The sequence below is a fragment of the Bubalus bubalis genome, chromosome 8 (genome assembly GCF_019923935.1).
Source record: "Bubalus bubalis isolate 160015118507 breed Murrah chromosome 8, NDDB_SH_1, whole genome shotgun sequence".
Lineage (NCBI taxonomy): Eukaryota > Metazoa > Chordata > Mammalia > Artiodactyla > Bovidae > Bubalus > Bubalus bubalis.
This window is the reverse complement of record NC_059164.1, coordinates 101,631,281-101,658,865: the sequence shown is the minus strand read 5'-3', so window position 1 is coordinate 101,658,865 and position 27,585 is coordinate 101,631,281. Positions and strand designations below refer to the sequence as shown.

Genomic DNA, 27,585 nt, shown 5'->3' with positions numbered 1-27,585 from the left:
TTCTACATTTTATAATTTGCTTAGTTTTTAGGTATTCATCACTAAATCAGCCTCAAACTTTCCAACAAATCCCTTTCAATATGTTCAAGTATATCAAGTAGTCTATGAATTTCACTTTTTTTTTTTAACTCAGATGTATCCTTCTCTGAAGTCTTTCTCCAGCTGGTCCCGGGTGGCTCAGTGGAAAAAAATCCATCTGCAATGTAGGGAACTCAATCCCTGGGTTGGGAAGATCCCCTGGAGGAGGAAACGGCAACCCATTTCAGTGTTCTTGCCTGGAGAATCCCATGGACAGAGGAGCCTGGTGGCTACGGTCCATAGGGTTTACAAAGGGTTGGACACGACTGAGCAACTGAACACACATACATATGTAAACAGACACAATCTTCCCTCAAGTCTGCTGCAAGCTACCATCCTGGACTTTCCTTCACTATCATCCTGGAAATTCCTTGGCCTGATTCCATTAATATAATTATCTATTTGCTTTATGCCAATGAAACAGGGAGTTTCAAAGTATTTATGCCAGAAAAATAACTAAAAATAAGCCACAGAATGAAATATAAATTTTATTTTTCTGTTTAGGATATAATAATACAGTTAATGTGATTTAAAATCAGCTGAAAAAATTGTTTACCATTATCAACCAGATTAAGACACCTGATTGATTATATTCATTTGTTCAGGGGTGGGATTTTTTTTGGGGGGTAGCTAATACTTCAGTTTTTATTATATAACACATTTATATTGTTTCAAAAATCAATACTGCAATATAAGTTACATTGACATGGGTCTGGTTTCATCTCTATCCCTTCCCTATATCCTCTTGCCTCCATCAGGAGCCATTTTTTGTTTTTTATTATTTCTTTTAAAAATATAAGCATATATTTTCTCTTTTTTCTTCTCACTTATTTATCTTTCCCACTCCCCCACTTATTTCTTTTAAAAAACATTATTTATTAAAAAAAAAAAAAAAGTGTGCCTCAGTTACAGCACACAACTTGCAGCATGTGGGATCTAATTCCCTGACCAGGGGTAGAACCTGAGCCCCTGCATCAGGAGTGTGGAGTCTTAGCCACTGGACTACCAGAGAAGTCCCTCTCTTGCTTATTTCTTATTGTTACTGAGATACTGCTTTTAGGCCACCACAGTGGACAGAGGTAAGAAACACACACTAACACATCTCACTCTACTTCTTGGATGTCAGCATGACACATTCTTTAGCATCTTGCCACTTTCCACTCAAGAATACACCCTGGAATTCGCTCCACAGGAAACTTTCTCACTCCTTTTCTATATCTGCACAATGATAGGGTATTCCACTAGTTATCTACTGCTGCTGCTGCTAGTCACTCCAATTTTTCACTATTGCAAACACTACTGCAACAACTCTGCACATACCTAATTTCATACTTTTGCAATTCTACCTTTGGGATATATTCCTAAAAGTGAATATTGCTAGGTCAATAAGAAAATGCATTTCCCATTTTGCTAGATGTTGTCAAAGTCCACACTATAGGAGTTCAACCACTTTCACATTCCCATCAGCAATACTGCTGAGTGTCTTACTTTCTCCAGTTTCATCCAAAAAGTATAGTGTTTTTTTTTTTTTTTCTTTTGCCCATTTTATTCAGTGAAAACATGGTGTTTCACCATAGTTTTAATTTGTATTGCTACTATTATGAGCGACTTCCCTGGTGGCTCAGACAATAAAGCGTCTGTCTACAATGCCAGAGACCCGGGTTCGATCCCTGGGTTGGGAAGATCCCCTGGAGAAGGAAATGGCAATCCACTCCAGGACTATTGCCTGGAAAATCTCATGGACAGAGGAGCCTGGTAGGCGCTACAGCCCATGGGGTCACAAAGAGACGGACACGACTGAGCGACTTCACTATTATGTGCATATAGTCACGCTTACACGTATTAGTTCTACTTTTCTGTTACTTAAAACCCACTCTTTATTAAATCTTTCCTTCTGCATTCTTTTCTTTTGGTGTCTTTCTACCTTTTGAGTATTCACTGTTTGTCATTTTCACTGATGTAAACATTTTATGCTAAGAATTTTCTACTAATAATATAGCTATAACCCAGACGTTATTTAACTTATATGCAGAGTACATTATAAGAAACGCTGGGCTGGAAGAAACACAAGCTGGAATCAAGATTGCCAGGAGAAACATCAATAACCTCAGATATGCAGATGATACCACCCTTATGACAAAGTGAAGAGGAACTAAAAAGCCTATTGATGAAAGTGAAAGAGAGAGAAAAAGTTGGCTTAAAGCTCAACATTCAGAAAACGAAGATCATGGCATCCGGTCCCATCACTTCGTGGGAAATAGATGGGGAAACAGTGGAAACAGTGTCAGACTTTATTTTTGGGGGCTCCAAAATCACTGCAGATGGTGATTGCAGCCATGAAATTAAAAGACGCTTACTCCTTGGAAGGAAAGTTATGTCCAACCTAAATAGCATATTCAAAAGCAGAGACATTACTTTGCCAACAAAGGTCCATCTAGTCAAGGCTATGGTTTTTCCTGTGGTCATGTATGAATGTAAGACTTGGACTGTGAAGAAGGCTGAGTGCCGAAGAATTGATGCTTTTGAATTGTGGTGTTGGAGAAGATTCTTGAGAGTCCCTTGGACTGCAAGGAGATCTGAACAGTCCATTCTGAAGGAGATCAGCCCTGGGATTTCTTTGGAAGGACTGATGCTAAAGCTGAAACTCCAGTACTTTGGCCACCTCATGTGAAGAGTTGCCTCATTGGAAAAGACTCTGATGCTGGGAGGGATTGGGGGCAGGAGAAGGGGACGACAGAGGATGAGATGGCTGGATGGCATCACTGACTCGATGGACGTGAGTCTGAGTGAACTCCGGGAGTTGGTGATGGACAGGGAGGCCTGACATGCTGCAATTCATGGGGTTGCTAAGAGTCGGACATGACTGAGCGACTGAACTGAACCGAACCAAACCCAGACGTTCATGAGCAAGATACCCTGGAGAAGGAAATGGCAACCCACTCCAGTATTCTTGCCTGGAGAACCCCCTGGACAGAGGAGTTGGGGTCGCACAGATTCGGACACGACTGAAGTGACCTAGTATATTTCTTTTGGTATCTAAGGAACAGTTTGGGTTTTTGTCCTAATGGTCATTTTTATATAAATACCTTTATATAACCTTAGTCCTTTCATAAATACTGTCTATTGATTCCCTAGTATAATATAGAAATTAGCTCTTTTTCCCTCTCATATAATCTCTGCACTGAATCCCCCAGTATCTATTTAAAGTAATATTCTTTGATGCCCTGGTGAATTTCTATAAGGCAATCAATGAGCCTATAAAATCATTTCTTGGTTGCTTGAAATTTATTCTCTAATAACTTCCTCAGGACAGATTTACATGAACTATATTAAGTTCTTGAATAATTGTATTATGTCTGCCTTGTTAGAGCATGTAACAAACAAGTACATACTACTTTTGTCAACCCTTCTCCCTGTTATTAATATTAAATTCAGTTCTACAGTTCGACATAAGAATTTCCTGCAGAATATCTTCCCTGTTGTTTTTTGGCATAAGATCTTTTGAAAGTAATATACAGACTCAACAGCATAGTACTGGCATAAAAACAGACAAATAGATCAATGGAATAGAACAGAGAGGCCAGAAATACACCCAGACATGCATGGATCACTGACACTTGACAAAGGCAGAGCAGCACAAAAGAACAGCCTTTTCAACAGCAGTGGTGGAAAATTTAAAATATCCATATGTAAGATGAACTTGGATCTATGCTTTATACCACATATCAATATTAAGTGAAAATAGATCATTGACCTGAATGTAAAACATAAAAGAAACTTCAAGGAGAAAACATTGGTGGTAAGTAAAGATTTCTTAGATATAGCACAAAAGAAAATAAGATAAATTGGACTTCATCAAAATAAGGAATCAAGGATCCTTGGGGAAATAACTAAGGCTGATATAGAAAAAGTATGAGACAAATCTAGAAACTCTTTGTCAGAAAGTAAAGCTCAAAAATCAATAAGGCTGTGTCAAACAAGAAGAAGTCAACTTGAAGGGGTCTGTACTACCCAAATGGGAACAATATGATTATTAAAATTAAAAAAAAAAAAAGAAATGGATTTTAATATATTAAATAAAAAATTAGAGAAGCCCCTAATAATGATAAATAAATGAGAAAGGAAAATGTCACTGAAGCAGTAAAATGTCACTGAAGTAGTAAATTATCAACAAATAAGCATGGAATGATATAAAAAAAACTACCATTTTGCAACATCACATTAACAACTGATAAAAGCATGAGTTAGCAGTGCATGTCCATCTAAGGATTTGGGGAACTGAGTGTTCACAGATCCCCAAACTCATAGAAGTATTAACTACAAAAGGGAGAAAAACCAAAATCTTTTAGGTGAAGAAAAGCATTCACCTTAAACAAGTGAGTAAACTTGTTTGACCAAAACTAATAATAATCAGAAGAGAAACTAAAGGCAAAGGAAAAAAGGAAAGATAAAACCATTTGAATGCAGAGTTCCAAAGAATAGCAAGGAAAGCCTTCCTCAGTGATCACTGCAATAGAAAAGGGAAAGACTAGAGATCTCTTTAAGAAAATTAGATTCCAAGGGAACATTTCATGCAAAGATGGGCCCAATAAAGGACAGAAATGGTATGGACCTAACAGAAGCAGAAGATATTAAGAAGAGGTGGCAAGAATACACAGAAGAGCTGTACAAAAAAGATCTTTGTGACCCAGACAACCACGATGGTGTGATCACTCACCTAGAGCCAGACATCCTGGAATGTGAAGTCAAGTGGGCCTTAGGAAGCATCACTACGAACAAAGCTAGTGGAGGTGATGGAATTCCAATTGAGCTATTTCAAATCCTAAAAGACGATGCTGTGAGAGTGCCACGCTCAATATGCCAGCAAATTTGGAAAACTCAGCAGTGGCCACAGGACTGGAAAAGGTCAGGTTTCATTCCAATCCCAAAGAAGGCAATGCCAAAGAATGTTCAAACTACTGTACCATTGCACTCATCTCACACGCTAGTAAAGTAATGCTCAAAATTCTCCAAGCCAGGCTTCAACAATACGTGAACCGTGAACTTCCAGATGTTCAAGTTGGATTTAGAAAAGGCAGAGGAACCAGAGATCAAATTGCCAACATCTGTTGGATCACAGAAAAAGCAAGAGAATTCCAAAAAAACATCTACTTCTGGTTTATTTACTACACCAAAGCCTTAGACTGTGTGGATCACAACAAACTGTGGAAAATTCTTAAAGAGATGGGAATACCAGACCACCTGACCTGTCTCCTGAAAAATCTGGATGCAGGTCAAAAAGCAACAGTTAGAACCAGACATGGTGAGAGACTTTATTTTGGGGGGCTCCAAAATCACTGCAGATGGTGACTGCAACCATGAAATTAAAAGACACTTGCTCCTTGGAAGAAAAGCTATGACCAACCTAGACAGCATATTTAAAAGCAGAGACATTACTTTGCTGACAAAGTTCTGTCTAGTCAAAGCTATGGTTTTTCCAGTAGTCATGTATGGATGCGAGAATTGGACTATAGAGAAAGCTGAGCACCAAAGAATTGATGCTTTTGAACTGTGGTGTTGGAGAAGACTCTTGAGAGTCCCTTGGACTTCAAGGAGATCCAATCAGTCCATCCTAAAGGAGATCAGTTCTAGGTGTTCATTGGAAGGACTGATGGTGAAGCTGAAACTCCAATGCTTCGGAGTCAGAAGAACTGACTCCTTTGAAAAGACCCTGGTGCCGGGAAAGATTGAAGGCAGGAGAAGGGGACGACAGAGGATGAGATGGTTGGATGGCATCACCGACTCAATGGGCATGAGTTTGAGCAAGCTCCAGGAGTTGGTGATGGACAGGGAAGCCTGGCGTGCTGCAGTCCATGGGGTTGCAAAGAGTTGGACGTGACTGACCAACTGGACTGAACTGATACTAACATGAGAAATAAAGAAAACACAGCAAAAAAAAACAAAAAAAACAAAAAAACAAAAAAACCACAGCAAAATCTGGTATCTTTAGTAAAGGGATGTAAGGACAATACTTGCTAAGTTCTTACACGTAGCCTTTATGCTTGAAAATCAGTTGGTTGGATATAGTCTCTACATTGGCAGGCAGATTTCTTTAACTCTGAGTCATCTTGGATATCGTTTTTCTCACCTTTTCTTCCTGTGAAAATCTCAAAATCTTTACAGTCTTCTGGACTCTAATGTTGATGTTGGAGTCCAATGATAATCCGACACTCTTTGCATTATAAGTGATGTAGTCTTTTTGTATAGATATCCAAAATGTTTTCTTTAAAACCCTGGAACATGTTTCAGTGGTGGCTGTAGGTACATGGTAAGCCCTTTCAATGAAGATGTTTATCATACTTTCAACAACATTTTCTTGGAATGTAATTTTTTTTTTTTTCCTGTTCCTTTATTTTAGTACTCTTCAGGTACAGGGAAACTTGTGGTCCATGGGGTTGCAAAGAGCTGGATATGACTCAGCAACTGAACAACAATTATAAATGTTCATATATTTATGGGTATGAGAATAGAAGATCTTCTTGTCTTTTTCTCTATGAATTTCTTTGATTTCATTCTCTACTTGTTTGATTTGTTTTCATCTTTTTCTACCCTTTACTTCTTTTATGGTAGTTTCTAGAGTGTCTTGGCTTCCCAGGTGGCTCAGTGGTAAAGAATTCTCCTGCCCATGAAGGAGATGCAGGAGACATGGGTTTGATCCCTGGGTAGGGAGGATCCCCTGGGGAGGAAATGGCAACCCACTCCAGTATTCTTGCCTGGAGAATTCCACGGACAGAGGAGCCTGGTGCGCTACAGTCCATGTGTTCACAAAGAGTCAGACTCAACTGTGGGACTGAGCACGAGGACAAGAGTGTCTATTCAAGAACTTTCTGTTTTAATTTCTGAAATACTTCTAATTTTATTCCTTAACTCTGTTTTTCTTTTCATGACTTCTGTATCACAGTCATCTCATTTCTAAATTTTGTAATTCTGGTTTTTTTACATAACATTCTGTTTTATTTGTAGAAATAGGTTTCATTATGTCTCTACTTTAAGACTAAGGTACAATGCTATCTCCATTTCTTTAGATCTGTTATTCAGAGAGTTGTTGTCTTTTTTTCTTATATAACATCTTTGAAAGGTGTAAAACCACAGTAGATTCCATAATTCATATTATGTTGTTTTCCTATATTTATATGAGAAGTTTCCTATGTATGAGTTGTAAACAGGCTAATCTTTTGTACTGAAGTTATCTCAGGATGTATGCCTTGGGAAAGGGTCTGGTGGAACTTTTACAACCTTGAGGTATTCTTTTTATTTTTAGCAGCCAACTGAAGAGTATATAATGTTCTGCTCAAATTAACAAAGTGGGTACTCTCTCTACCCCCTTCTGATATCTATGTCAGAAGTCTCTGCTCCTTTTCAAAAAACTTCCTTGCTGCAAGTCTCAAGTGGTCTCTATTATCTCCTCAACTCAGTAAAGGAATTTTTTTTCCTTACAAGAGCTGTGAACTCAGGTACGGACTATACTCCGTGGCTACATCACATGAGAACCAGTTTCAGTATCACTATAATTTTGATCTTTAGCAGCAAACATGATCTGTAATCATAATACATTTTACTAGGAAACACCATCCACTTTGAGGACACACAGAGAAACCTTCTATATTTATGCCTTTTCTTGCCTTCTCTCCTGTTCACAATAAAGAAAATGTATCTTCTCCTATCTAGTCACCAATGTCTCCACCTATGCCTTGGATCAATCCTACTCTGCCTTCTCAGAGGCCTCACACAGTCACAGATCTCTCTCTTCTTTTGTATGTTCAGTAGCTCACTTGAGTGGATCCCAAAATAGATCTACAATATGACCCAGCAATCCCACTCCTAGTATGTATCTGAAAAGAACAAAAATGCTAATTCAAAAAAGATATATGCACTCCAATGTTCCCAGCAGCATTATTTATAATTGCCAAGATACAGAAGCAACCTAAGTGTCCATCAACAGATAACTGGATAAAGACGATGTATGTGTGTACACACACATACACAGGAAAACTACTCAGCCATAAAAAAACAAAATTCCGTCATGTGCACCACCATGGATGGACTTGGAAGGCGTTAGGCTAAGTGAAGTAAGTCAGAGAAAGACAAATACTGCATGATATCACTTACCTATGTGGAATCTAAAAAAAATACAATAAACTAGTGCAGAAAACAAAAAAGAAGCAGGTTCACAGATACAAAGAACAAACTAGGGTTACGTGTGTGTGTGTGTGTGTGTGTGTGTGTGTGTAGGTGTCAATATAAGGATAAGGGGGAGGAGGTACAAACTGCTGGGTATAAGATAGTATTGCACAACACAGGAACTACAGCCAGTATTTTGTAATAATTGTAAAATGGAGAGTAACCTTTAAATATTGTATAAACAATAAACAAACATGTTTAAGTCTTTCCGACTTACAAAAATAACAAATATTCCTCAATTCCTTTTTTCTTCCCAGGAATTGCCTTATCCCTTTCCTCCCTCACCCAGAAGTAAACTTTTTTCTTTTTACAAAGTTGGTAAATTTTCCATCTATGTCTCTTTACCTCCTACTCACTCTAACATGGTTTTCCCTTTACCTCTCTACCAAAACATACTTTTGCAAGACCTCCACATTTCTAACCCTAAAATCCTCTTGGCCTCTCTTACTAGCCCTTGCAGCAGCTTGCCGATATGAACCACTGCTGCCTTTGTTAATGCTTTCTTTCTTTCACTTTGATGATGCTACATTTTTCTGGTTTTCTCCTACTTCTTGTCTGTCTCCTTTGCAGGTTCATCCTTATCTAGCAGTTGTTCAGTTCAGTCGCTCGGTCATTATCAACTCTTTATGACTCCATGGACCGCAGCACGCCAGGCCTCCCTGTCCATCACCAACTACTGGAGTTTACCCAAACTCATGTCCATAGAGTCAGTGATGCCATCCAACCATCTCATCCTCTGTCATCCCCTTCTCTTCCTGCCCTCAGTCTTTCCCAGCATCAGAGTCTTTTCAAATGAGTCAGGTGGCCGAAGTATTGGCCACCTGGTGGCCAAAGTATTGGAGTTTCAGCTTCAACATCAGTCCTTCCAGTGAACACTCTGGACTGATCTCCTTTAGGATGAAATGGTTGGATCTGCTTGCAGTCCAAGGGACTCTCAAGAGTTTGCTCCAACACCACAATTCAAAAGCATCAACTCTTTGGTGCTCAGCTTTCTTTACTGTCCAACTCTCACATCCATAAATGATTACTGGAAAAACCATTGCTGTGACTAGATGGATCTTTTTTGGCAAAGAATGTCTCTGCTTTTTAATATGCTGTCTAGATTGGTCATAACTTTTCTTCCAAGGAGCAAGCATCTTTTAATTTCATGGCTTCAGTCACCATCAGCAGTGATTTTGGAGCCCCCCAAAATAAAGTCAGCCACTGTTTCCCCATCTATTTGCCATGAAGTGATAGGACTGGATGCCATGATCTTTTCTGAATGTTGAGCTTTAAGCCAACTTTTTCACTCTCCTGTTTCACTTTTATCAAGAGGCTCTTTAGTTCTTCACTTTCTGCCGTAAGGGTGGTGTCATCTGCATATATGAGGTTATTGATATTTCTCCCAGCCATCTTGATTCCAGCTTGTGCTTCTTCTAGCCCAGCATTTCTCATGATGTACTCCGCATATAAGTTAAATAAGCAGGGTGACAATATACATCCTTGACGGCCTCCTTTTCCTATGTGGAACCAGTCTGTTGTTCCATGTCCAGTTCTAACTGTTGCTTCCTGACCTGCATACAGATTTCTCAAGAGGCAGGTCAGGTGGCCTGGTATTCCCATCTCTTTCAGAATTGTCCACAGTTTATTGTGATCCACACAGTCAAAGGCTTTGGCATAGTCAATAAAGCAGAAACAGATGTTTTTCTGGAACTCTCTTGCTTTTTTGATGATCCAGCAAATGTTGTCAATTTGATCTCTGGTTCCTCTGCCTTTTCTAAAACCAGCTTGAACATCTGGAAGTTCACGGTTCACGTATTGCTGAAGCCTGGCTTGGAAAATTTTGAGCATTACTTTACTAGTGTGTGAGATGAGTACAATTGTGAGGTAGTTTGAGCATTCTTTGGCATTGCCTTTCTTTGAGATTGGAATGAAACCTGACCTTTTCCAGTCCTGTGGCCACTGCTGAGATTTCCAAATTTGCTGGCATATTGAGTGCAGCACTTTCACAGCATCATCTTTCAGGACTTGAAATAGCTCAATTGGAATTCCATCACCTCCACTAGCTTTGTCCATAGTGATGCTTTCTAAGGCCCACTTGAGTTCGCATTTCAGGATGTCTGGCTCTAGCTGAGTGATCACACCATCGTGATTATCTGGGTCGTGAAGATCTTTTTTGTACAGTTCTCCTGTGTATTCTTCCCACCTCTTCTTAATATCTTCTGCTTCTGTTAGGTCCATACCATCTTTGTCCTTTATTGGGCCCATCTTTGCATGAAATATGCCCTTGGTATCTCTAATTTTCTTGAAGAGATCTCTAGTCTTTCCCATTCTATTGTTTTCCTCTATTTCTTTGCAGTGATCACTGAGGAAGGCTTTCTTCTCTCTCCTTGTTATTATTTGGAACTCTGCATTCAAATGGGTGTATCTTTCCTTTTCCCTTCATTTCACAGCTATTTGTAAGGCCTCCTCAGACAGCCATTTTGATTTTGTATTTCTTTTTCTTGGGGATGGTCTTGATCCTGGTGTCCTGTACAATGTCACGAACCTCTGTCCATAGTTCTTCAGGCACTCTATCAGATCTAGTCCCTTAAATCTATTTCTCACTTCAACTGTATAATCATAAGGGATTTGATTTAGGTCATACCTGAATGCTCCAGTGGTTGTCCCTACTTACTTCAATTTAAATCTGAATTTGGGAATAAGGAGTTTATGATCTGAGCCAGATATTGGAGTGGATAGCCTTTCCCTTCTCCAGGGGACCTTCCCAACCCAGGGATGGAACCCAGGTCTCCTGCATTGCAGGCAGACTGTTTACCAGCAGAGCCACAAGGGAAGCCCAGTAGTTGTTAGACATAAGAATTCCTAAAGGCTGATCCTAGGTGTACTCCACACTCTATTTTCTAAGAGCAGAAGAAGAAACAGAAGACAGCAAGCAGATCAACAAGGAAGGGTCAGGGAAGTGGGAGGAGAACTTGAACAACAGGAGCAGTCTAGAAGTTTGATGAGAGGAAGAAATATAAATCAACATACATCAGTATAGAGACAGACACTAAAAATATCAAGAGCTTTAGGCTCTCTTCCTGGCTAAGCTTAGTGATGAGGATATATAGTTAAGAGATCACAGGGAGCTTATCCATCCAATATCAAAATAAATATTCTGGTAATTATGACTCGTATTTAAGAATTTCTATTAAGAACTCCTATTAAGAATTAGTATTAAAAAGGAGTATGTCAAGGCTGTATATTGTCACCCTGCTTATTTAACTTCTATGCAGAGTACATCATGAGAAATGCTGGACTGGAAGAAACACAAGCTGGAATCAAGATTGCCGGGAGAAATATCAATAACCTCAGCTATGCAGATGACACCACCCTTATGGCAGAAAGTGAAGAGGAACTCAAAAGCCTCTTGATGAAAGTGAAAGTGGAGTGAAAAAGCTGGCTTAAAGCTCAACATTCAGAAAACTAACATCATGGTATCCAGTCCCATCACTTCATGGCAAATAGATGGGGAAATAGTGGAAACAGTGTCAGACTATTTTTTTGGGCTCCAAAATCACTGCAGATGGTGACTGCAGCCATGAAATTAAAAGACACTTACTCCTTGGAAGGAAAGTTATGACCAACCTAGATAGCATATTCAAAAGCAGAGACATTAGTTTGCCAACAAAGGTCCGTCTAGTCAAGGCTATGGTTTTTCCTGTGGTCATGTATGGATGTGAGAGTTGGACTGTGAAGAAAGCTGAGCACCGAAGATTGATGCTTTTGAACTGTGGTATTGGAGAAGACTCTTGGACTGCAAGGAGATCCAACCAGTCCATTCTGAAGGAGATCAGCCCTGGGATTTCTTTGGAAGGAATGATGCTAAAGCTGAAACTCCAGTACTTTGGCCACCTCATGCGAAGAGTTGACTCATTGGAAAAGACTCTGATGCTGGGAGGGATTGGGGGCAGGAGGAGAAGGGGACGACAGAGGATGAGATGGCTGCATGGCATCACTGACTCGATGGATGTGAGTCTGGGTGAACTCCGGGAGTTGGTGATGGACAGGGAGGCCTGGCATGCTGCGATTCATGGGGTCGCAAAGAGTCGGACACGACTGAGCGACTGAACTGACTGAATACTATTTAAGAACTTCTTTTAAATTTTGTTGTACCATAATATGAATACCTATGAACTATTTTTATTAAAGGAAATCAAAACAAATTCTTTGAGGAATAGGATTGTTCTGCTACTTTAAAGAGAATGTGAAAAATGTTTTTAAAGACTAGATTAACATGCAAAACATTGAGATAATTCAGCTGATAGTCATGTTCATGCATTGTTTTAAACACAAATATTTGAATAAGCACCCTACATATTTATTATGTATATATGCTAAAAACTACTATGCTGCTGCTGCTGCTAAGTCACTTCAGTCATGTCTGACTCTGTGCGACCCCATAGACGGCAGCCCAACAGGCTCCGCTGTCCCTGGGATTCTCCAGGCAAGAACACTGGAGTGGGTTGCTATTTCCTTCTCCAATGCATGAAAGAGAAAAGTGAAAGTGAAGTTGCTCAGTCGCGTCTGACTCTTTGCGACCCCATGGACTGCAGCCTACCAGGCTCCTCCGTCCATGGATTTTCCAGGCAAGAGTACTGGAGTGGGGTGCCATTGCCTTCTCCAAAAACTACTATACCTTGTACATAATAAATCACAAAAATATAAGATATTTTTAAAGAATGAAATACTCTTAAATATATTGCTAATCACGGAAGCTTCATACCGTTATGGACTAATGGTCCAAGATGTAATATACACTTAAGGCGTAGTTCATCATTAAAATAATAAATGTCAATTTCAAAGAATCTTTTTATTAATTTTCAAACTTTCAGGTCCCCTTGTTAGACCTAGATAGTCACTACTGTTAACCTCCTAATAAGACTGATGAAGAACCTAAAATGTATCAGTTCGGCTATTCTAATGCTATACTTGCAAAATTAATGTTATCTTTAAGATAGCTAAAAATGAGATTTCAAACAATTTAAGCATGGTGGGAAAACTCACGATGCCATCAACTCCACACACCTGATAAAATTAAACACAAAATAAGGCAGCAACCAGGCAGTAACGGTTATAGCTTTCTACACAACATGGATCTCCTCGCCAGCTAACTCACCACTGATTGCATATTCAGGTGTCAAGAATAACAAGTATCTATCCTGCTACAAAACATTGAAGACATCATCAAATATGAGCAGTCCTGATTTCTCAGAACTCAGCTTTCTGTCACTGGAGAAGAAGCAAGTCAACAGTACCCAATCTTGATTATAGATTGAACTGGAACTAACTCTACAATTTTAATTGGAATTGGGGATCACTTTTTTTTTTAAAGAATTTATCATCTTGTAATTGAATGAAGTATAGTTGATTTACAACGTTGTGTTAGTTTCAGGAATACACCAAAGTGATTCAGTGTTTTTTATATACATATATATATATGAAAGTGTTAGTTGTTCAGTCATGTCTGACTCTTTGCGACCCCATGGACTGGAGCCTGCTAGACTCCTCTGTTCATGGGATTTCCCAGACAAGAATACTGGAGTGTATATATAAAGATATATATATATATATATTCTTTTTCAGAGTCCTTTCCATTATCATCATTATAGGAAATTAAGAATAGTTCCTTGTTCTATACTGTAAAACCTTGTTGTTTATCTATTTTAGAAATAGTAGTGTGTATCTGTTAAATCCCAAACTCCTAATTTATCCCCCCTCATTCTCCCTCTTTGGTAATGGTAAGTTTGTTCTATATCTGTGAATCTATTTCTGTTTTATAAATAAGTTCATCTATCTTTTTTTTTTAAGATTACACATAAAAATTATATATGGCATTTGTCTTTCTCCGACTGACTGACTTTGTATAACCTCAAGGTCCATCCATGTTGCTACAAATGACATTATTTCATTGTTTTTTTGTGGCTGAGTAATAAGCTGGGAAAGATCAAGTGGGAGGAGAAAGGGACGACAGAGGATGAGATGGTTGGATGGCATCACCGACTTGATGGACATGAGTTTGAGTAAGCTCCAGGAGTTGGTGATGGACAGGGAAGCCTGGCGTGCTGCAGTCCATGGGGTCACAAAGAGTCAGACATGACTGAGTGACTGAACTGAACTAATATTCCATTCCATTCACATCTTCTTTATCCAGTCCTCTGTCAATGGACACTTAGGTTGCTCCCATGTCTTGGCTAACGTAAACAGTGCTGCCATGAACACTGGAGTGCATGTATCTTTTCAAATTACAGAGTTTTCACCTTTTCCAAATATAGGTCCAGGAGTGGAATTGTAGGATTATATGGTATTTCTATTTTTAGTTTAAGGAACGCCCATATTCTTCTCCATAGTGGCTACACCAATTTACATTCTCCCCACCAGAGTAAGAGGGTTCCCTTTTCACTATATCCTCTCCAGCATTTATTATTTGTGGACTCTTTAATGATGGCCATTCAGTATTAAGTGATACCTCATTGTGATTGTTATTTGCATTTCTCTGATATTTAGCCATGTTGAGCATCTTTCCATGTACTTGTCTTCTTTGGAGAAATGTCTTTAGGTCTTCTGCCCATTTTTGAGGTTTTTAAAAATTTTTTTTTTTTTTATTGAGCTATATGAGCTGCTTATGTATTCTAGAAATTAATCCCTTGTCAATCACATTGTTTGCAAATATTTTACCCCATTCTTTAGGTTACTAGTTTGCTTGTTTATGGTTTCCTTTACTGTGCAAAATATTTTAAGTTTAATTAGGTCCCATTTGCTTATTTTTGTTTTATTCCCATCACTCTAGAAGACAGATGCAAAAAATACTGCTATGACTTATGTCAAATAGTGTTCTTCCTAATGTTTTCCTTTAGGAGTTTTATAGTATCCAGCCTTGTATGTAGGTCTTCAATCCATTTTGTGTTTATTTTTATATACGGAGTCAGAGAATGTTCTAATCTGATTCATTTACATGCAGTTGTCCAGTTTTTCCAGCATTACCTATTGAGGAGACTTCTTCTCCACTGTATATTCTTGCCTCATTTTTCAAAGATGAATTGACCATAGAATCACTTTTTATAGCTATGGCGCATGTGCCCTACATCTTAAAATTTAGGGACTTTTAAGACTCTGGAGACCACGGGACTTTGAGTAGTTCCATATCCATATGGAACTTCCCTAGGAATGGAGATTAGAGGGTTGTACACCAGGATCCTGGTAATGGCCTACCATGACCTTCAATCTTGGACAGTTTAAGTCCATAAACTTATCCGAGCACATGTAAATTGTGTTACAATTTGCAGGAGAAAAAAAAACACAATAGGGTCTGCAGTAGAGAAATCTCATCACCTCTAAGACAGCTGTGTATAGTTTTGTTTTTGTCTTTTGCTTTTATGAAAGATTCCCAGGTCTCAATCTAAGTCTCAATCTTCCAGGGCTCTAAGCAGAACTAAATTTGGTGGGTAGACAAGGGAAGATTCAGATACAGCACCAGGGACTGCCTAATTTAAAAGGGCAAATGACGATTATAGACATACCACTTGCTAAGCCATATATCCCCCAGGTGCAACATATGCCTAGAAAAGCCTTATTGCTAACTCACACAAAGGTACCTTTTGGGCTTGCAGCAACCCTGACTTCTTTTCAGGATATGGTATGTGCAACGCAGCCAAGTGCCAATAAGCCAACCATGGCATGCTTATTCATGAGACCACAACAATCTATACAACCAAGTACTTCCAAATTAAATTTATGCAAATAAGTTCTAATGTTTTCTCTCTCCTCAGTAGGTATTTTATTTCGTAATATGGCACACATTCCATTTTAGAGACTACTGGTCTAGTATATACTTGAAAATACACAAGTAAAATTTGAGAAAGGGATCAAGGTTATAGGAAGATACAAGAGATGTGTGCATCTATGTGACAGTTTAAACTGGTGCGGTCTCCGAATTAAAGGGAAAAGTCTGGCAATCTAAGGACCAAAGTTTGCTGATTACCACATTTGAGTAGAGGGGGAAAAAGCAATGTGATTAAAAATGGTCTTCCGACATCCACTTTCAATCGGGACAGAGTAACTAATAGCAGGACAAGCTTGTCTGACATGAACAACTATATGTAACTGGGAAGAATACATATGAAGTTCACTGTTTTCTGGCACTGAACAACAGAAATGGATGCCAGTGATCCCTGAAAAAGGGAAAACTCAGGAAGTGAGCCCCTATAATATCTTGATTCTCTACCACCTGGGAACTATATTCTGGCTGTGGTGCAGGGAACTAGAGCCTAAGGAGGACACAGATTAGAATCCTGAGGAAAATTTGGGTGGTGAAATAGGTAAGCACTCGAGAGAAGGGAACTGCACAGAGGAAGGGTACCAGCAGTCTATGAAGGGTTTCTCTGAATCTTTGGCTGAAGGCTACCATGCATGTGCAGGGTGAGACTTACAGAAGTTTACCAGAGAGCAGCTCCTAAGGGATTGAGAGAGGAGAATATATACTAGAGGCCCACAGGGAAGAGAGAAAATGAAGAGAAAGATGGCATTCTTAAACTGGATCATAATAATAACAACTTAAAATGTAAATACATTAAACAATTAAAAGTAAAATTTTACAACTTGGATTAAAAGCAAGACACAATCATATACTACCTATAAGAGAATATAAATGTTAAAAGTAAAAGGATGAAAAAAATACACAATTTAAACACAAAGATAAGAAAACTGATAGCTATAATAAGATAACAGGAGTACATCAAGGCTGTATATTGTCACCTTGCTTATTTAACTTCTATGCAGAGTACATAATGTGAAATGCTGGACTGGATGAAGCACAAGATGGAATCAAGATTGCTGGGAGAAATATCAATAACCTCAGATATGGAGATGACACCACCCTTATGGCATAAGGTGAAGAAGAACTAAAGAGCCTCTTGAGGAAAGTGAAAGAGGAGAGTGAAAATGTTGGCTTAAAGCTCAACATTCAGAAAACTAAGATCATGGCATCCGGTCCCATCACTTCATGGCAAATAGATGGGGAAACAGTGGAAACAGTAATAGACTTTATTTTCTTGGACTCCAAAATCACTGCAGATGGTGACTGCAGTAATGAAATTAAAAGAATGCTTGCTCCTTGGAAGAAAAGCTATGACAAACCTAGACAGCATATTAAAAAGCAGAGACATCCCTTTGCCGACAAAGGTCCGTTTAGCCAAAACTATGGTTTTTCCAGTATTCATGTATGGATGTGAGAATTGTCGGTAAAGAAAGCTGAGCGCTGAAGAACTGATGCTTTTCAACTGTACTGTTGGAGAAGACTCTTGAGAGTTCCATGGACTGCAAAGAGGTCAAACTAGTCAATCCTAAGGGAAATCAACCCTGAATTTTCATTGGAAGGACGACTGATGCTGAAGCTGAAGCTCCAGTACTTTGGCCACCTGAAATGAAGAGCTGACTCATTAGAAAAGGCCCTGATGCTGGGAAAGATTGAGGGCAGGAGGAGAAGGGGACGACAGAGGATGAGATGGTTGGATGGCATCACCAACTTGATGGACATCACTTTGAGCAAGTTCCGGGAGATGGGGATGGACAAGGAACCCTGGTGTGTGCAGTCCGTGCAGTGGCAAAGAATAAGACATGACTGAGCAACTGAACAACAACAGGCATCATGAAATAGTATGAAAAATAAAGAAGAGCATTTCGTATTGTTAGGGCAGGCAATCCATCAGTAAGACAAAGCTTCTAAATACCTGTAACAGAAACCAACTAGAAAAAAGGAATTAAGCGATAAATCAGCAATCATGATTGAAGATTTTAACACTTTTTTCCATAACTGATAGAACAAGCAGAAAAACAAAAACAAAAACCTGACAAAAACCAAAAAAAATATAACATATTTTTACACTATCAACCAATTTGACCTAATTAACATTTACAGAACACTACTCTCAGCAAACGGAGAATTTAATTCTTTAACTGCACATTCATCAAAATAGATGATACGCTAGGACATAAAATGTCTCAGTTCAGTTCAGTTGCTCAGTCATATCCATCTCTTTGCAACCCCATAAATCACAGCACGCCAGGCCTCCCTGTCCATCACCAACTCCCAGAGTCCACTCAAACTCATGTCCATCGAGTTGGTGATGCCATCCAGCCATCTCATCCTCTGTCGTCCCCTTCTCCTCCTGCCCCCAATCCCTCCCAGCATCAGGGTCTTTTCCAATGAGTCAACTTTGCATGAGGTGGCCAAAGTACTGGAGTTTCTGGCCAAAGTATTGGAGGACTGATCTCCTTTAGGATGGACTGGTTGGATCTCCTTGCAGTCCAAGGGACTCTCAAGAGTCTTCTCCAACACCACAGTTCAAAAGCATCAATTCTTCGGTGCTCAGCTTTTTTCACAGTCCAACGCTCACATACATACAGGACCACTGGAAAAACCATAGCCTTGACTAGACGGACCTTTGTTGGCAAAGTAATATCTCTGCTTTTCAATATGCTATCAAGGTTGGTCATAACTTTGCTTCCAAGGGCTAAATGTCTTTTAATTTCATGGCTGCAATCACCATCTGCAGTGATTTTGGAGCCCCCCAAAATAAAGTCTGACTGTTTCCACTGTTTCCCCGTCTATTTCCCATGAAGTGATGGGACCAGATGCCATGATTTTAGTGTTCTGAATGTTGACCTTTAAGCCAACTTATTAACTCTCCTTTTTCAGTTTCATCAACAGGCTTTATAGTTCCTTTTCACTTTCTGCCATAAGAGTGGTGTCATCTGCATATCTGAGGTTATTGATATTTCTCCAGGCAATCTTGATTCCAGCTTGTGCTTCTTCCAGCCCAGCGTTTCCCATGATGTACTCTGCATATAAGTTAAATAAGCAGGGTGACAATATACAAATACAAAAACAGCCTTGACGGCCTCCTTTTCCTATTTGGAACCAGTCTGTTGTTCTATGTCTAGTTCTAACTGTTGCTTCCTGATCTGCATATAGGTTTCTCAAAAGGCAGGTCAGGTGGTCTGGTATTCCCACCTCTTTCAGAATTTTCCAGTTTATTGTGATCCACACAGTCAAAGGCTTTGGCATAGTCAATAAAGCAGAAATAGATGTGTTTCTGGAACACTCTTGCTTTTTCCATGATCCAGCAGATGTTGGCAATTTGATCTCTGGTTCCTCTGCCTTTTCTAAAACCAGCTTGAACATCTGGAAGTTCATGGTTCATGTACTGCTGAAGCCTGGCTTGCAGAATTTTGAGCATTTCTTTACTAGCATGTGAGATGAGTGCAATTGTGCAGTATAGTTTGACATCTTTGGCATTGCCTTTCTTTGGGATTGGAATGAAAACTGACCTTTTCCAGTCCTGTGGCCACTGCTGAGTTTTCCAAATTTGCTGGCATATTGAGTGCAGCACTTTCACAGCATCATCTTCCAGGATTTGAAATAGCTCAACTGGAATTCCATCACCTCCACTAGCTTTGTCTGTAGTGATGCTTTCTAAGGCCCACTTGAGTTCGCATTTCAGGATGTCTGGCTCTAGCTGAGTGATCACACCATCGTGATTATCTGGGTCATGAAGATCTTTTTTGTACAGTTCTTCTGTGTATTCTTGCCACCTCTTTTTAATATCTTCTGCTTCTGTTAGGTCCATACCATTTCTGTCCTTTACTGAGCCCATCTTTGCATGAAATGGTCCCTTGGTATCTCTAATTTTCTTGAAGAGATCTCTAGTCTTTCCCATTCTGTTGTTTTCCTCTATTTCTTTGCATTGATCACTGAGGAAGGCTTTCTTCTCTCTCCTTGCTATTCTTTGGAACTCTGCATTCAGATGCTTTTATATCTTTCCTTTTCTCCTTTGCTTTTTGCTTCTCTTCTTTTCACAGCTATTTGTAAGGCCTCCCCAGACAGCCATTTTGATTTTTTGCTTTTCTTTTCCTTGGGGATGGTCTTGATCCCTGTCTCCTATACAATGTCATGAACCTCCGTCCATAGTTCATCAAGCACTCTATCAGATCTAGTCCCTTAAATCTATTTCTCACTTCCACTGTATAATCATAAGGCATTTGACTTAGGTCATACCTGAATGGTCTAGTGGTTTTCCCCACTTTCTTCAATTTAAGTCTGAATTTGGTAATAAGGAGTTCATGATCCGAACCACACTCAGCTCCTGGTCTTGTTTTTGCTGACTGTAAACTTCAAAAGATTTAAATCCTACAGACCATTTTTTTTTTTCACTCTAATGAAATAAGCTATCTAGAAAGTCCCCCATACATCTACAAATTTAACACACTTCTAGGCAACCCATTGGTCAAAAGCTGAAACATCATTCAGCTCCTGAACACACTGAAAGGATAAAAGAATGTTACGAATAAACTCATGCCAATAAATGTACCAATTAGCAAAATCATATACTTTTATTCACACAATTTACTGAAATGGATTCAAGAAGAAATAGAAAAAATCTGATAGCCCTATTTCTATTAAAGACACTGAATTCCTAATCAAAATCATCCCCATAAAGAAAACTCCAAGCCCATGTGGATTCACTAGTGAATTCTGTCAAATATTCAAGAAGGCATTAACAGTAATACAAAAACTCTTTCAGAAAACAGAGATGAAGGCAACACCTTATACCATATTTTGAGGTATTACCTTGATGCCAAAATTAGGTAAGAACAGAAGATAATCATATCACCAATGTTCCTCATGAATATAAGAAAAAAAAATCTTTAAAGTATTAGCAAGTCAAATCTAGAAATGCACAGAAAGAACAACACACTGTGACCAAGAATTCAAGACTGGTTTAACATATGAAAATCAATGTAAGTCACCACAGAACAGGAAAAAAAAAACAACAAAATCCACCACATAACCATTTTAATAAATATAGAAAATGCATTTGACCAAATTAATCATTCATTCATGGTAAAAACCCTGAAGACATTTGAAATAGAAGGAAACCTATTAATGTTTTTTATAATGGGCAATTATAAAAAACAAAGAAGCTAACATATTAATGGTAAGCAACTTAATTTTTTTTTTAAATTGGAGGATAATTGCTTTACAATGTTGTGGTAGATTCTGCCATACAATAATGTGAATCAGCCATAAGTATATATATGCCCACTCCCTCTTGAACCTCCATTCCACTTCTCTAGATTGTCAAAGAGCATGGGGTTGAGCTCCCTGTGTTATACAGCAACTTTCCACCAGCTGTTTTATGCATGGTAGATTGTATGTTTCAATGCTACTGCGTATGTTTCAATTCATCCAACCCTCTCCATCCCCCGCTGTTACAGTGCCCAATTTAATGTTTTATCCCTAAGATCAGTAATAAGAAAAAGAATGTCATCTCTCATTTAATACTGAAATGAACTAAACTTCTCTTCAATATGGTACTGGAAGTCCTAGCTAGTGTAAGAGAAGAAAATGTCATGAATTATAAAAAAATGAAAATAAATAAGTAAAACTGCCTGCAACCAACATGATAGTCTATGTTGAAATTCCTAAGGAATCTACAAAAAACTACTAGATTTAATTGAATTTAGCAAGAGAATGGGATATTATCAACATACAAAAGTCAATTCTATTTCAATGTGTAAGCAACAATTGGAAATGAAAAATTTTAAATGCCACTTTCAATATTGTTAAAGAACATTATCATAAAATATTTCGGAGCAAACTTCACAAAAGAAATCAGCTCCCAGAATTGATGGTTAAGTGTTACAGACTGCCAGTTAATAAAGAGAACTGATAGACTCATATTTTACTCTCCCTTTGACAACTAAAGTGACCCCTTTCAAAAGTGTGCTCAGTCTTCTTTAAAAATAGCTCTTAGAGCTTGCTACTCTTTGGCTGAACAGTAACATCCACACTATAAAATATTGCATAACATTGTAACATTTCACAACATTATAACATTTAAGATCAGTTTGTCTCCTGACTTCATGTACCATAATGTATCTAAAGAAAGTATTTTCCAAGCTCTTCCCCCTTTCCTGGACATTACTGCATACTAAGAAAATAAAAGTCTTGTGGTCACTCATTTTCTAACTGGTAGCCATACAAAATTTAAACAATGTTCTTAATATGGGCTTGCTGACCAAACATGAAATGTGTCTAAGCATTTACAAAAACTGTATCTTTGTTGTTACAAATTAGCTTTGTTTCTTCTTTACAACAATCAAACCATTATGTCGATTTTGGTTAAAAAAAAAAAAAAAAAAAAAAGTTAGAAAACACTTTCTATAAAGTTCATTTAGGATAACAAAAGGAGCACCAAAAAGCACTTAACAGAAAGGGAAAGTAGGTTTGATGATGTTGAGAACACTACACTTTTGAATTTGGTCTTCATTTTCTAACGAATCCTCTGAGCAACAGTACTTTAGAATAATACAGCTTGAACTAAAAAAAAAAAAACCACACACACACACCACACACAAAAACAAAATAAAACCCAACCACTAGGGTTTATGATTATCTAGAACTCTGAAGTAAAGCTATGACATACTGAGCTCTCTGGGGTAAGAGGTCTAGAAAACTATTTGCAACAAGCATATCAGGTGATTCTAGTAAAGTGAAAATTTGAAAACCCCTATCTAAATCTTTATGCTTTCTTTATAGTCCAACTCTCACATCCATACATGACTACTGGAAAAACCATAGCTTTGACTAGATCTAAATCTGAGTGTAACTGCAACACATGTGGCCTCAACAAAACTAGTTTTGTTTGGCCTACAGAAAGGGTCCACACTGGGTATGTGTTAATTACTTGCCAATATCTAATACTAGAGAAATGTTACAATCCTCCAGACCTCAGACTTCTCATTAAAAATTAAAGATCCTCCAACCCTGGCCCTGCTCTATCACAAGACAACCTGCTGGAGCTAAGTAGAGTTTGCGCCCTTCCTTTCTCTCCCACCATTTCCTATTATTTTACCCAAGCCTTCTAGTTCCCCATCTGTTACTTGGTTAGCTCCTGACAGGACTGTAGTTTGACCTTTGACGCCTGTCCCCACAAGTTCATTAGGAGAAGAAGAACAGAGATAATGAACCTTATTTACAGTTGATCCTTGAACAAGCTGGGGGGGTTAGGGGTGCTGACACTTGTGCAGTTGAAAATTCGAATATAACTTACTGTTGACCTTCCCCCTCCCAGTTCTGCATCCTTGGATTCAACCCATGACAAATCATGTACTACTCTAATATTTCTATTGAAAAAAATCTGTGTATTAGTGCACGCTTGCAGTTCAAACTGTGCTGCTTAAGGGTTAACTGTGGTTCTGAAATAAACTATTAACTTTTGTTACAGCTAATATTAGAATAAGTCTGCAAGGAGAGAGGAAGGGAGAAAATATGCAAGTTATTAAGACTCAACATAGTATTTTTAATTTATTGAAGATAATCCTAACTTTTTTTCTTTAGAGATATATGCAGAAGTATTGTTGGTAAAAAAAAAACCTCTTCCTCAGTATAAAAAAAATGAAAACATTACCTTTCAATTTAAAAGCTTTCCTGAACTCTGGCTTACAATACAAACACAAAGATAAAAAATATCTGGAGACTGCAACAGTTTGAGAACTTTAAAATTGCAAACTTGCCTCAGAATTGAGGATCAGAGCTTTTATTACTCATGTTCTCATTCATTCAGATCTAAATGTCATGCCCTGCAACACAATACATCTTTAATTCTAGAATTATGCAGAATTCAGATCCTAATTGGCTACTGTCCATTTTAAACATTTAAAATATAAATAAAAGAAACCCTTAAATGTGTCTAAAAATTAAGAAGTAAAATTAACTTTCCAACAGGTGGGCCATGTCAAGAGCAAATTAGGGTGAAGGATCTGAGATTTTTACCCTACTTGCAAACTAACAAAGTATTAGCTTACCATGGAAGCTGGGAGAAGGCATGAGACTGGTGAATCAGAGACAAAGGGCAATTTATTATTACTTCCAGTAATAACATAAGCCAAAGCCATCAACACTTTAGCACTGGTTCCCAGAGCCCCGGTTTTCACCTGGCAAGGTGAAGAGGGTCAGTTGACACTTGCTTAAGCAACGCAAGCAATGGGCTGTGTTGCAGGAGAGGAAGCCCAAGTTTAGGGAACCCTAACCTTTTATGATGGGCAATAAGCAGGCCTGCCTTCTACCCCGGGAGACACTGATCGGTTACTATTGTACCATATGCATGGTTCCTCTTTGCTCTGATGGTCGACACTGTCTCTACCATCCAAGGTTTTTCCTTATACAAACATCCTTTAAAAACAGAAACAAAGAGCAGGCAGTCAGTACCTCCCCTGGCAAGCTCTGCACAGACAGACAGACCCATGGAAAACTCTTCTTAACTAGACACTGTTCCTAACACATAAATAAATCAAGAGTTTAACACTGCAACCTATTTAAAAGCATCAATTTCATGTGTTCTTTGACCTCGCTCAATTATTTAATTAGCAATTTTTCTCTAACTACATCAACTAGTCCCTTTTAAAAAGGCAGTATATGTAAAACCGAATTATTTCTGGTTACTTTGTCTTTTTTAAACAGAGTTGCTCAAATATTCGCCATGTAAACGTTTAAAACCTCAATTATTCTACCACAAACAATTTAGTGTGCTTACTTCAACTTTGTGTTTCAAAACCTGTTAACATTAGCAATGGGACCTACCTGTCAAAAGTCTCATTATACGGTAACAAACATCACAAAGAACAGTAACTTCAACATTTCCAGCTGCTGTCCACAAAATCCAAGAAAATGCTGCACTCCGAATCACTTTTTTCATTTGTCTTTACCATTTACCGACTCAAAACAAAATCTCCCAAAGAGAAGCACCACAAAACACCGTCTCTTAGTTCCTTTGTCCCCATCGGAAAGAACTGATGGCTCATTAAGGTAAATAACCCAAAACATGCAAGACAAAACAAAAAACCAGAATCCGATATGTAACCAAATAAAAGTCCCCACCACCTCATCTTCATCCCTCCCTTCCCCTCGCCAGCTCAAATAATGTGGGTACAGACGAAATGATTAGTATCAGCTGGACAAAGCTGCGGGGAGGCAGAGGGTAGCGGTTAACTAGATGCAGCCGGCAAAGGGCCGGAGATAGACAACAGCGCACTCCCGCAGAGGTTTTCAAAAGTACGGGTTGCACGGGCCACGCAGCCCGGAGGAGGAGGCTGGGGGGCGGGAGCAGCAGCTCGGCCAAGTCCACAGTGCCGGGGGAAGTTGCTCGCGGGGCGCGCGGACGCCGCAGAGCGCGCGAGCCCTGCATGTCACCGCCGCCAGCACAGACCCTCCTCGCCCCTCCCCCGCCGAGCACCCCGGGCGGCGACGACGTGACAGCGGGTCGCCGCGCCGCCCCGGGGCGCCGGCCTCCTCACCCCACCCCACCCTCCCGCCTCTCACCTTGGGTAGCGAACGGCGAGGAGCCGCTGACCGGCGAGCCGGGGGCGGGGACGGGCGGCGGGGTTTCGGCAGAGCCCAGCATGGGCGCGGGCAGCATGAGGTAGCGCTGGGGCGCGGGCAGGCAGCGCTGGCAGAAGGAGTGCAGGCAAGGCAGCAGCTTGGGGGCCCGGCTCTGGATGTTCTGGTGGCACACGGCGCAAGTGTCCAACAGGTTGAGCCGGGACGCCTCCCCTCCGCGCTCCGAGTCAGGGCCCTGGCGACTCTCGGCCTCGTTCTCCCCGCTCGGCGCCGCCGAGGGCCCCCCGGCGGCCGCCGCCGAAGCGGCCGCGGCCGCCGCCGCCGCCTTCTCCACAGCCACCTCCATTGTCCTGCCCCCGCCGCCGCCGCTGGGAAAGGGGGAGCGCGTTCTCTGCCCGCCGCCGCCCCCGATAGACCTCCTCCTCCTCCTTCTCCTAGGCCGCTCCGGTGACCCGCAGGAGAGGGAGGGACGGAGGCTCGGGCCGAGGAAGCCTCCTCAGGCCCCGGGGATCCGCCTCCCGGGTGGCGCGGCCGGAAGAAGAGGATCTGTCAGCGGGGACTGCTCTTCGCATCGGGGAGGCTGCGCCCGGTTCGCTTCGCCAACCGCCGCGGCGCTCGTCGAATCCGCCCAGCCCGCCCTCGCCTCTCTGCCTTTCTCTGGGGCCCGCGAGCCCCACCTCAGGCCACGCCCCCGCCGCCGCCCTCCCTCTCCCAGCAACCGAAGCGATGGCAGGGAGAGAGCCGTTCTATCCAGCCGCGTCTGATCGGAGGGCGGGGCCTGCCCGAAGCCCGCGAGGCTCAGACAGCCGCGGCGGTAGGCTGGGAGGTGGGAGGGCGCTTGCCCAGCCCCGCCCCCCGAGCTCCGGGAACCACGGCCTCTGATTGGTCCTTTGTGTGTGTTTAGCTCCCCTAAAAAGATTAAGCGTTTATTTGGTAACGATCGACCACATAATTCGGTCCAACTGTGTTAGCTCCTCCTATGGGGCGGGGCTTCACAGTGTCTACCCGAAGCTGTTAATTAACTACTTCGAAAAACTCTATTTACTACTGCGGACGGAGGTCCTGTAGGAGGAGTAAATATGGTGGGGAGGGTCGAAGCATAACGAAGTCAAGTGAGGGAGCAAAGGGAAGAATTTTACAAAAAGGGAAAATGTATAGAAAAGATATTGTGGAAGTAGCATGGATTTTGCCACCTGGATTTACTAATCTCTGTGATGAGGGGAAGTTCTTTTGAAAGTCCGAAAATTTTAAAGGTTTTCCCCATGAAAAAGGTGAAATTAATTTTTAAATGAAGTCAGTGATTTGCTTTTTAGGTGAATAAAACTGATTTATTCTTCAAGGGATTAACGAAGACTGAGTGTTTTATTGCATAAATATGGCATCATTACAAGAAATGGAAATAAATGTCAATACTGATATCCAAATAATTCTAAAATATTCTTTTTCATTTCTCCAAACCCTCACCGCCCCCCTCACACACACAAACTTTGATCAGAAGTTACAATATTTTCACTTTAAAAATGGCCAAGCTTTACAAAAGTATAGAAATAGGGTAGGGGAAACAAGCCTCTGTACACATATGACTGTGGAAGTGCCATTTTAAAGAATACATGAAGTGATGCTGCACCTTTGCAGAGAGTAGGATGGGGTCAGAATAGGCTTTGTTAAAATGGAAACAATCCTGTGTTAGAGAAATAGTAAGTAGCCAAGATGGCAATGGTCAGGCTCTCTTGCCCTACTTCGTGTGAAAAACAACTTTGCATGGTTATGTAACAGCTGAGATCATCTATATAGCAATGCACACGTGCATTGTGATGCAATAGCTTGTCAAATTGCCACCTTTATTTCTGTATACCAGTATTAAGCCC

At 40.1% G+C, this 27,585-nt stretch overlaps 1 protein-coding gene across 5 annotated transcripts in view; it reads right to left on the bottom strand.

The window, feature by feature from the left end:
• TRIM24 (tripartite motif containing 24) overlaps positions 1 to 26,621 on the bottom strand; it is a 113,639-nt gene extending 87,018 nt beyond the window's left edge. Inside the window, exon 1 of one of the 5 annotated variants that reach the window (XM_025291593.2) lies at positions 25,700 to 26,621. In XM_025291593.2, coding sequence (XP_025147378.1) covers positions 25,700 to 26,063 — 364 coding nt within the window. In that variant the 5' untranslated portion in view covers positions 26,064 to 26,621. Of the gene's footprint in view, positions 1 to 24,961; positions 25,269 to 25,699 lie in introns of those variants that run through there. The other 4 variants (XM_025291592.2, XM_006043430.3, XM_006043429.3 and 1 more) reach the window with 4 other exon arrangements.
• Between the last annotated feature and the right edge of the window lie 964 nt (positions 26,622 to 27,585).